The sequence below is a fragment of the Ambystoma mexicanum genome, chromosome 1p (assembly GCF_040938575.1).
Source record: "Ambystoma mexicanum isolate Mex_15411 chromosome 1p, UKY_AmexF1_1, whole genome shotgun sequence".
NCBI classification, from domain to species: Eukaryota; Metazoa; Chordata; class Amphibia; order Caudata; family Ambystomatidae; genus Ambystoma; species Ambystoma mexicanum.
The window spans coordinates 323,646,860-323,658,644 of NC_090921.1; the positions used below are offsets into that span (position 1 = coordinate 323,646,860).

An 11,785-nucleotide genomic window follows, 5' to 3' on the forward strand; every position below is an offset into this window, starting at 1 on the left:
ACAGACACACCCAATCGGGGACCATAAGGGACATCTTCACCCCACAGTCCTGGCATTTCTTAAATCGTGATCTCGGGAGTAGATGACACTGATGACAATGACATTTGTAAGTCATTTTATCGACGATTCTCGTAGGGAACCGAAGCACACTGTATCCAAAGTGACAGCTTTCGCAGAAAAACGGAACTGAAGCCAACGGCTGCTGCGCGCGCTTTATACCATCGATGACGTTGACAGAGACGGAGGCCTCCGAGGGACATCGAGTCGACCGGCATCAACGCGCAGCACCCTCTGCTGGAAACAATTTCCAAAGCAGCTGCACATGGAAATATCATAAGATGAGGAATACGTGGGAGGACACAATCCATTCAAAGTGCTCATTTGAAAGTGCCTGAAGGCCATACAGCATTGTTGGATTATGCTAGTTTTATAGATGAGTATCAGCCCTTCTAGATTATTGCCCCCGCACTGCTGACATATTGTTTAATGGTAAGCCATTTTCCCCAAATCTTACTAGACATACTGCCTGATTCATGGAATTATTTGCGCTGAAAAACAAGGATTTGTGCACCATTCTGCCCGCAAATACCTGTTTAACAAATGGGGATTTACGGGCAGAATGGCGCACAAATCCCCGTTTTCGGCACAAATAATTCCATGAATCAGGCAGTGTATGTCCCCATAGAATTGAGTAGTCGGGTTAAGTTATAGTGGAAAGCCAAGGTATATAGAGCGGTCAACAACCTAAAGGCTATCTCTGGCGAATTTCAAAATAAAGAGCGGTATCGTAGGCAACAAGCACCCCTCCCCCTCCCAAGCACATGATTTTGGTCTTTTTTTGTATTTATCTGCACCCCGTTCTCATGGGCAAAAGAAGCCAGGGTGTCTATAGTGCAATGAAGGCCCAGAGGGGTCTGGTCAAATAACACTGCATCGTCACGTAGCCTAGCCATGTTATAGCCACGCCGTTGATTTTAGGTGAAAAGCTTTGAAATCATGAGTGAGAGGTCCATATCAGAAATGTATAGGGTGAAGAGCAATGGGGCCAAAGGGCAACCCTGCTTCAACCCAGTGTTTGTATTGATGGACATACTCAACTCCCCCTCCTGATTTAGCCGAACGGTGACAGACGTATCTGAGTAAAGGCATTTGATAAAGCATAAAAGATGCAGGTCTATGCCCCATCGCTTAGGTTTGATCCACAGCAAATCTTGCGACACTAGGTCAGAGGCTTTGCTGTACTCCCCCAGACAACAGAAAAGATTAGGGCAATGTCCTTGCTTAGTTTCTGCCATTAAACTCTGTATAGCACATATGTTGTCCATTGTGCAGTGGGCCTTGCAAAAGCCTGTTTGGAATGGTTTTAATAGGATCGGGTCATGGCCCCAATTGCTTAATCTCTTGAGCAACACATTTGCCAAGAGCTTTTGACTTGAGTCCATCACTGCCAAGAGTCGGTAGTTGAGAGGGTCATTCCTAGGCCCCTTTTTGTGCACTGGGACTAACAGATCTCTTCCAGCTACCTGGCTTCTCCTGTATACTCTATGTGCCTAAAGAATTTCATTAATACCGCTGCCCAGAATTCCTGGTTCTTTTTTAAAGAGACATTGGCTATGCCATCAGGGCTAGGGACAAAGGAAGGCTTTAATTTGCTAATTAACCTCAGCATATCTTCCACTTCAAAAACAGGGCCAATGAATTTATTTTCGGAACATAATTGCCTTCAATAGTGGAGATGTTTTTTTCCGTCAGGAACCACGTACAGCGGTGTGACATGTTCTATCTATTTTATGCTCAGACACAGCGTTTAATGCTAGGGAAGTCTAGCCTGCTTGGTGCTCCCTGACTCGGGACCAGAATATTTTACGGTCATAGGTCTTTAGTGTTTTAAATAGAATAAGCCAATTTGTGCTATTCAGAAAGTGCCTGTGTTGAATTAGCCAGTTTTTGTAGCGGGTAGTTTCAGTCAATGTCATATACACAGAGTTCCTTACCTTCACCCTATCCTCCCAAAGGCATTTCTTCCGGAGCATATGTCAAACATGGCATGGTTGATCTTAGGCCCGGAAGTCGACTTTAAGGTCTGAACATAAATAGATTTTGCAAGTTTATTTGCCATCATCTCAATGTTCCATTCATGCAAGGCCAACCACGACCCAACAGTGCCTTTGTGGTTCACAATCATATTATTGACCTCTATCGTCTTTTTGGGAAACCACATGAGTCGATTCTTCGTATTATTGAATTTTGACACGGTGGGTATATAAGTAATCTTGCACCTGTGTGTCATTGTGATAGTCCAAAAAAAGAATAGCGTGATCACTAAGGTCGTTATGTGCGATGCTTAGTGGGCCAAAGCCAGAGGTCAATTTGCAAAATACAATCACATAATCCAAATATGAGTGACCATTTGTCCAGGTGTAAATAGTCTCACAAAGAGAAATTCTCCTTGTTTAGGTAGACCAAGTCTATTTCATTTGTAGGTTTTGGCCAACCATGATCAGTGACACCCTTTCTGTGCAGTTGTGAAGACTGTTTGGCTCCCATGCCGTTATCTGAATATAAATCGAGGCGCAAATTGCGCACATTCAATTAGCTGGCAATCAGGATAATCAAGCAATGAGGCCATCATGAGATAGGGGTAAGCTAGCGCAGAGTAAATAAAATCTAGCCTGAAGTTTGCACAGGTCCCTATTACCAAGCCGCCGCTACCACCGCCTCTCAGAGGGTTGGTTGCTAGGCTACATAATGTGGTGAATCTATCGACGCTAAAGCTGTCCGTGAGCCAAGTCTCTTGTGATAGGAAGATATTGGATGAATTCAAACATTGAGAGCCCTCTTGTTATTCCAAAAATGATCTGTGCCCTCAAGTGCTCCATGATATCCAAGCTGGGGCTGACCTCGTGGCCTTTTGTCAGATGTTAGGCCGAACTGCTTCTGAGACCCAAGTTTTTCTATGCACAGTGGCCCAGGGGATTAGCAATGGAGGTGAGTAAAGATTTGCATTATGAACCCTGGTTCCTTGCATTAGAGATTGGCATGGTCCATTCTTGCTGAAGACTTTGCATTTCTTCCTTTGGGTATCATGAATGTGACTGTTGCCTGCATAGCATCAGTCTGAAGCCTAAGGATTCCAGTTCAGGGGCTCTTTTCTGCAATAAAGCCACCATCAGCAGGGATACTAATTTGATAATCACCCATTTAACAGAGCTATTGTATTTTGGCAAATCAATGCAAATAATATCCGATAAATTGATCATGTTGAGTTGATTAATCTGGGGAAAAATCCCCATGATGATCTTCCCGTTTAGGAAAGGACTACGGTCTGTTGGCCGGATTTCCTCAATTATTTCCCCCTCATTTCCCTAGTAGGCTTATATTTTAGTCAGAGAACAAGGCCTTTCTAAGCGGCACAGTAGGAGCGTAATTGTCTTCTCTGTTTGGCCTAGTACAGATTGCTTCCGATTTCTCAGGGCCTTTGTTACAACTGGCCCCCGTTGTGTTGACCCATTCTGGATCTATCTTGGAAATAACCACTTTGTTTCCACCCTCCCCCCACTGTTTTATAGTGTGCAGAGTTGCTATATTTAGTCAAGTGCAGTTTAATTTCCAAGTGGTTCCGGCACCCCAAGCCAGCGGTACAATGCACCTTTCAGTGAACCTTGCAGTTGGACTTGCCTAGTTATACAATAATCACTTGTGGTGCGAGTAACAATGGCAGTGGTTCGTTTTTGGGGCTGACAGAAAGAATGAGATCCTGACGGCCGATGTCCGGCTTTCATTGTGCTTTGGTCTTTTCCTTATTTTCCTGCAATTTAGGTTTCCCTTTTGCCCTCTTACGGGTAGTACCGAATTGACAGATTTCTTCTCTTTTTAGTAATGTTCAGGGTAGCGGGGAGCATAATCTCCTCATAGTCCCATTCTGCTTCTCCATGTGCATGGCCATCAATGAAGTACCACACTGACTTGGAAGCTTCGAATTTTGATGTGTTTGGTTATGCATTCTTCAATTTCAGATCCTGGGGTGATGACCTTTTCATTTCTGGCATTGGGGGTTGGCCGGATGCACATGTGCAGGGTTTACCAGGATTGCATCTACTACGTTTACAATTATTTGTTTGAAATCTTTTTGCTCCTGGGCAATGTTATAGCATAGGATCATCAACGCCTCTATGCTCGAAGCAATTGCATTGAGTCTGGATACCGTCACTGCATTGGTTTCGACATCGCAGGTGCTCCAATCGATGGAGCATTCCAGCTCACTTCCATCCTCGCTATCTCTGGTGGTTGTTTCCAGGGAGTCAGATGTTGAGGTGTACCTTCGCAGGTCCGGATAGACGGAGAGGTTTGGGCTTGTTTGGTTGACTCGACCCTGTGTAGAGGCTTCAGATATTTCCCTAATTCCCAAAGAGTCCCTCCGGACACCAAGGCACAGTTTTAGAAGTGACTGGTTATTATCGATGTTAGGTGACAGTTTGAGGGGCAACTTCCACCACAGCAGTGTCAACTTGTGCAGGCATTTGCAGTGCATTTAGGAAGGTTGTTATTGGGGGCTGGGTTTCCGTGGTCGAGTCACGTTTACCCATTTCCAACGTTTTCGCTTTTGGCTCCGGGCTTCTTGGTCGGGAGGCGTGTGGTGGCGCTGCGTACGCCAGTTTTCTGGGAACCCACGTGCTTCATAGCTTAGAAAAGCGTAGGGGAGGTGCTATATTAGCTGCTCTTCCGTCCCACAATTGCAGTGTGTAAGTGGGGTGAGAAAAGCTCTCAGCGTTTTCCTTATGGGCGGGATAAGGTTTCCAGCCGAGACTGTGGCCAGCTTCAGGTCCTGTGAAGCAAACTCTGTATTGGTTGCTGTGCGATTTCATTCAGTTTCCCCCCATTCAGTGTCAATATCCCAGAGAAGTGATACTTAAGTCTTATGGGAACTTAATTTGTTTATTCACCCAATCACTCAGTGTAGGTCGCTTGAGTAACCCGCTTAGGACATGTAGCTCTGATGGCTTGCTGCCACTACCGCCTGCGGCCAAACACTGCGCGCGATCCGCGCGTGTGCCTGATTTTTAGAGTCTGTGCGGCCTCTGTCAGTGGATGGCTCCTCCCTTGAGAACAACAATGAAAAAGACCGCTAGGCTCCAGCTCCTGCTCCAGTAACGTGCCACACCAGTAACACCAAACACACTGGCACACACCGCCAGTACTATTAAGAGCAGTGGGCCTGGATAATTTATTTACAGAATGAAGGCGAATTACTGGCTGATTAAATGGCTTGTATCCCAAATCAGAAATAGATTTATTTACAGACAGCAGTTTACTTGGAAACTTTTCCAGAGGCAGTTTTATTTACAGTATGCCAAAACCACTTGAGACCATCCGGGGAGGCCCAAGGTACAGGTTTTCAGAGCCTCATGATATATTGTTTGGTGCAGACAGTCGTTGCCAGAGTCACCCATCCCCCCACACCCCCCATTATGCCATGCCCAGTCAATTTGGCCATGCCCAATTTCCACTGTCATCTTAATCTTTATCTGACTTAAAGCATCGCTTGTACCTCAACTTTATTCAGTGTGCTGCAAACACCAGTAGTCAGCCAAGACACATGATTTGAAAATAAAAATGCATGGCCACTCTACTATTCATTCCAAGACCATGTAACATATGGAGACATTTTTTTTATTAAAAGAAGTCTCATTCAAGCTCCAAAAATCACATCAGAGTTTGTAAAGATAGGCAAATTGGCAACAATATATTTTGGATCAAGGTGCAGATTTACATTACCCCGGAGAACAGATCTGCAAAAACACTTGTGTATAGGGGCGTTATACATGCCATATCATATCATATCATATCATATCAAAGCTTCTGACCTCCATCTGCTCCCAATCCAGTCCTGGGAATTCTGCCCCTCTAGGGAGATAGATCTTGCAACAACAGGTGTGGAGGAACGTGTGTCGCCAACAATTTCAGGTGGTACTAAATAGGGTTGAATAAGGTCATCTCGAATACCACATGACTTCTATCAGCCAATCGTGGCTTTCTCTTTCTAAGCAATAGCACAGTGTATTTTTCCTATTGGCTCCCATTTGCTTTCTCTATACGGTACAATGGGTTTCTAAATTAAAGAATTAAAGTTCAATAATGCAGCGGCATTGCCTTCTATCTAATTCCCACCCATTAGCCAGCCACTTGTCCTCCCCCACACTTAAGAATGGACTTATTAAAACAAACACAATTAAAGTATACTTGTGGATATTTTAGCTAGCATTTATTTACATGTTTTCCATATGCAAATGGCTAGAAATTAAAACTATGCTTTCACTTATACTAAAAATAGTGCAATGTTAACTTATCTAAACTAATGCAACATTTGATTAGCTCATCTGACTACTCCTTTTATAATAAGTATTACAAAATATACATACATGCAGCCAGAGAGCACATCTTCAGAAGCATTTTAAAAAGGACATAATTTTTGGTTTCAGCCCCAGGCCTTGGCTAGATTGGATTCCTTCCATTAACACAGGCACATTGTAAATACACGAGTAAAGCAGGCATCACTGCTCGGGGCTGGCCTCACGGGCAAACATATCTGAAACATGTATTGCACCGTTAAAGCAGTGTGCGGCTCTGCACGTGGCACTGCACTGACATAGCGTCTAAGCGCTGTTCGTAAATTGTTTTGATCTGAATTTTATGAAATTCATGGCATGCTCCTCTGGTGCACAACTAGAGGGCACTGTTGAAATAGTCATGGCAATTTGGTTAGATGGTGCAGCTAGGGACTGGCCTGGCAATGTGGGCATTGGCAGGTCAACACTTAAAAGGGAAAGAATGGCATATTTAGAGAGCACCTTAATGTATTTCAGTAGTGGGCACATACTTTGGAGGTGGCAAGCGCCTTGTATATCATACGTATAGCTTTGTTTTTTCCCCCACTACGCTGGCGCATGAATATCTATCCTGTAAGAGGAAGCATTTCATCAGACTCTTCCTTGGTTTCCTGCCTAGCAAGTAAGATCAGACTGGGGAACAGGGGCCACTCTTGCTCCTGAACTGGCGAGGAGGGCCCAACCCTGATTAGAACATTGAAGCACTAGGTCCTGGGCAATGTACTGATCCCTTTAAGACAGCTCAGAGATTGAAGGCCTCACCCAAGCATGGTGGGACTCAAGCTAATCTGAAGGAAGAAAGTGATGAATTCAGGATAACTCTTACAGATGCATGATAACCCTGGACTTCCCTAGTCGCATCGACTTCTGCTGATAAAGTATCCCCTTCCTTCAGCGCTGCCACTTTAAGGATCTGTCTAAACGCCCTGAAGGAGATTCGCAATACAGATAGAGCCTATATTTCTGACTGCAATGTATGGCCCTCCAGAGTGCCGACTACGGATGAGGGGTACATGCGGGCAAAACTCACCCTATTCCTATATGCGATGAAATCATTTTCAAAATGTGATTTTACACAAAGATTGCATTCAACCCAATGTTGATCCTGACCCAAAAAAGTTAAAAATTGCAGTTACGGGAGAAAAACACGTTTCCCAGCTGCGCACTCAGTTCACGTGGGACTGGATGTCAGACAATTTATTTGCCCTCCGTGGGGTGTCTGGTTGGCCCAAGTGTAATGTCTAAAACATTTTAAGAATATAAATATCAAAAACACTCTTTAACAAGTGAAAATGCACCCGCTATTGAGCTCTTTCTTTGGAGTGCGTACAGAAAAAGATTTGTGCAAAAGCGCATGGTTCATACATAAAACAAATTACAATGTCTACAACAATGATTCAAATTTTACAATAATCCTCTTGTGTCACTCTTAGTTAGGTGACATCTATATTTCGGGTCGACCGGTTTCAATGATTTTCTTTCGTGCATCATCTTCCTCAGGACCCATCATTTTCTTTCATAGACCCAATCTGCATGCCCCAAGGCTAGCTTTGCCTTGGAATGATTACGGTCGGCCAAAGTGACACTCAGTGGTGTTGCATATTCTGTATGCCAATATCCTCACCGCTATTTATGTTAAGACTTCTGCCCTGTTGGTTGTGCAATATCCAATGTGATGTCGTCCAACGTGGGACATCACCAAACCAACTGAAAAGGCTAAAGGGTTTCTACAGACCTCCAAACCACCCCCTGAAACTTGTTTTATCACTTTTTAGTAAGGAATAGGCGACAAGGTAGCACTGAACATTCCACTATGAATGAACAGGTGATAGATACTAGGGTGACCGAGACAGGGCGCTCGGGTTCATAGTAAGAGCATGGAGCTTTGCAAAAACAAAGAAGGGATAAAATGCCTTTTGACAAAAGAAGAATGGATTGTATGGAGAAGGTAAAGCAAAGTAATGAAAAGAGGTGGAGGTAGGAGGTGATGTACATGACAGGAAAAGATGGCGCCTTGTGCAAGTGAGTGGATTTTGTTCCCAGCATGAAAGAGCCCTGGTGGATACCATAGGGGGCGGGGGTGGGTAGGGTAGTGCATATAGGTTGCCTCAGCAGGAGAGAGCGCAAATTGGTATGGGCTGGACATTCTGCCCTGAATGGGCAAAGCTGCGATGTGTACCTCGTCTGATGGGTTGGCCATGTTGGGTTTCACAGATTTATCCAGGGTTTCCACAGCTTCCAGCTCGTTGAGCTCCACGTGGAACAGGTAGAAGACGAAGCCGTAAAGAGCTGGACCGAGCCCATTACAGAGGCCGCGGATCCCAGTGATCATGCCTTGTACCACACCTGCGCATGGAAATCAAAATGGGGTTAGAGATTCCTTCCTCAAAAACACAAGGATCTGCTCTAGTAGCATTCATCCAATCAACTCCCACACCACCTCTACCTCCAATGCATTTGCCCTTTTATTTGTCCGTTTCTCTGAATACTAGAACCCCCACATTCTTATACCATTGTGTGACTATAAAAATAAGCACTTGCTATATACAAGGCACATCACTTCAGCAGTGGCTGACAGAAACACAATCACGCATATTTCAGTTAGTCCGTCCATTGTAATTGCTTCCAATTAAATGCAAATGTTTACTTACACGATTATTTAAAAAGTCTGGTCCATTAGAACTAGGAGACCTACATGCGCACACAAGTGCTCTCTTAAGCAAGATGTCCAATGTACTTGTTTTTCAAATATTCAAACTCTTAAACCTTTCCTATTTTTCTTAACGCTGGTGTTTCAAAGTTCTAATAAACTACTACATGCAATGAGAAAAAGATGTCAATTATGTTATTTCAGCTGGCTCAGCATGCATCATTTTGTTTATATCCAATTCTCAAATATCCTGAAAATTATTATTGCGTCAAATTATAATATTAAAAACACAACGGTACAAGTCACAAAATACATAATAGCTACAAAACGTTATCAAACCCTCTACAGTTAGAAACGTAGACGACATACTGGATGACTTACCTATGCTCGCTTGGTACTTTGGACAGGACTCTGCTCTCTTACTATATAATGAATTTAATGCCTCAGGACAACACTTGCAAGTCCTTCCATAACACGATCTTACCATTATTTTTCCAGTACGCAGATAATCTCTGGCGTTACTTTAAATAAAGTCTCATGAATTACATACCCATTTTTCACACACATTCAACATGAATTACCAGAAGACTTTGTGGAATAGACTTAACTCCCATTGTATTGCATAGTCCCAATATCAAACCTTTAGATCCTGGGGTTTCGCTAACCTTGTAGCTACAATCTTAACCTTCGGATGTGGTCTACATGGTGTTGTGGCATTTTCAAGTTTTAAACAAGTCTACAGATCCCCATGGTTATTATACATGTAGGACCACCTGAAGCTGTGTAAAGCTGCCCAGTTCTTTTCTGCCCATCTAGAAAGGTGATTGGTTACCCAATAACATTGTATTGATACAATTATCCAGGCATTATTGAAATGACTAGATCCGATTGTTGATTTCAATGGATTTTATGTTGAAGTTTTTTCTTTTAACCTCCACCTCATTTCATAAAGACATAATCTTTCTCAATCACCTGAAGACATAACCAATATTTATTAACATCGAGGAAGGAGCCATTCAACCATCCCTTGCCTGGTTGATTTTTCACCTTCATGGCCTTCTCTGCTAATCTCTGCACTTTAGATTTCCAGGAAAACCTAGAATATTAATATTAACATATTTCTGGTCAGTACCTCTAAACTCTTTGCCAGTGTTGCAGAGTTCCCTTCCTTCTGCAAATACCAGCACGCAGAGCTGCAGCAAGTGGACCCTGAAACTATGCTTTGTGGGTTGCTTGTAGAGGCCACTTAAAAGAGGAGATGTGCCATTATGTCTTGCTGGCTATTGTATAGTGCTTTATGCTGCTCAACATCCATTTTATAACACTTCAACGGTAAGTTTATTTGGAGGTTTTTGTAAATTGATGTATGCCACTTTAAAATGTGTTGGTGGAGAGGGGGCGCAGAGCGTGAGCATACAGATGGACAATCCTGCAGTCTATAGCAGAAAACAGCAATGCGGTTTGCCAAAGAGGGTCTACCATTGAGTGACAAGTATATTTGTCAATCCCAGTGGTCCTTGATGTCCATTTCAAGATGATCCTGCAGAAACCTTCTTGAGAAGCACTACTAGATAAACCTCTCTGAGCCGATGTGTAAAGGTGCTGAAGGCGGGAGCCAGTGCAGGTAATTAACGCCACTGACCAGTTTGCCGCATGGACATGGTGGATCTCTTGTGCTTGGGAAAACCTTACAAAAGTTGGTTTCAAAACATCGGTGGAGAGATAGGGGGCTGCAGTGAATGCATCTCTGGGCACGTGGAGACCTACAGCCAAAGCAGTTGTTGGCACTGAACCTGAAAAATGGCAAGATGTTAATTTACTGAGAGAGACCCGTTCTCCACCCATAAATATCTTTGCCTTATTTGGAAATTTGTAGCGCATAGCTGCCGAATGGAGCATGAAGTCTCCTTCCGCCCACTCCAATCGCTCCGTGCTGCAAATCCACAAGTGTCTCTGCTCGCATGGGAGATGCTTGATACCTCTTGGATTCTGCCTATTTTTCGGTATTGGCAAAAACCAGGCAGTCCCCATATGAATACATGTTCATTCCATTCACCATGCACATATATGGTGGATGGCATGAACAAATGTTTTAGGTAGTGGGTATAGAAAAGGCACAGAAACCTGGGACCACCCACATTTGTATTCCTCAAGCACACCCATTACCAAAATACAAATTGCATAGACAGAACCACAAATGCGTGCACTCTAAGGTGCTCATATGTTTACAAAAAGCATTAATTGGCCCACGTATGTGTTCTGAAGTAGCTAGAGTGTTGAGAGGTCCTGAGAAAATCGATTGTTTTGGAAAAGGAGGCCTTGGCATGCCATTTGGCCGCTGAAACATTTCGTAACTTTGGGTGGGGTATGGAGATTGTTATACGTACTGACCATAAACCTCGATAAGGTAAATTTGAATCGAAAGGTTTGAGTAAAGTATTGAGATGTGTGGCTAGCTGGGTGACAAGGAAGTAGAGCCACAGGTTTCATGTGGAGGTCATTCCAGGTCACAAGAATGTGTTGGCCGATCATTTATCAAGGTTAGGTAGTCAAGAAGAAGAGGAGGGCGTTGTGGGCATTTCTGACATGGTGTTCGTAAACCATGATGGCATAGTGAGCAAAGAGGAGTGGCTAGAAGCTGTGAACAATGATGAGGGCTTTGTGCGTGTTAAAAGCCATATGGAATCTGGGTGGACGTTTAAGTGGAAGCTAAGTCAAGGTGAAATGTTATTCTGGGAGGTTCCTGATG

At 43.6% G+C, this 11,785-nt stretch overlaps 1 protein-coding gene across 2 annotated transcripts in view; it reads right to left on the bottom strand.

Annotated features, from left to right (window-relative positions):
• The window catches only part of LOC138569735 (hippocampus abundant transcript 1 protein-like), a 227,720-nt gene that overhangs the window by 12,773 nt on the left and 203,162 nt on the right, over positions 1-11,785 (bottom strand). For both annotated transcript variants that reach the window (XM_069647982.1, XM_069647992.1), the window contains exon 11: positions 8,566-8,732. In XM_069647982.1, coding sequence (XP_069504083.1) covers positions 8,566-8,732 — 167 coding nt within the window. The remainder of the gene's footprint in view (positions 1-8,565; positions 8,733-11,785) is intronic.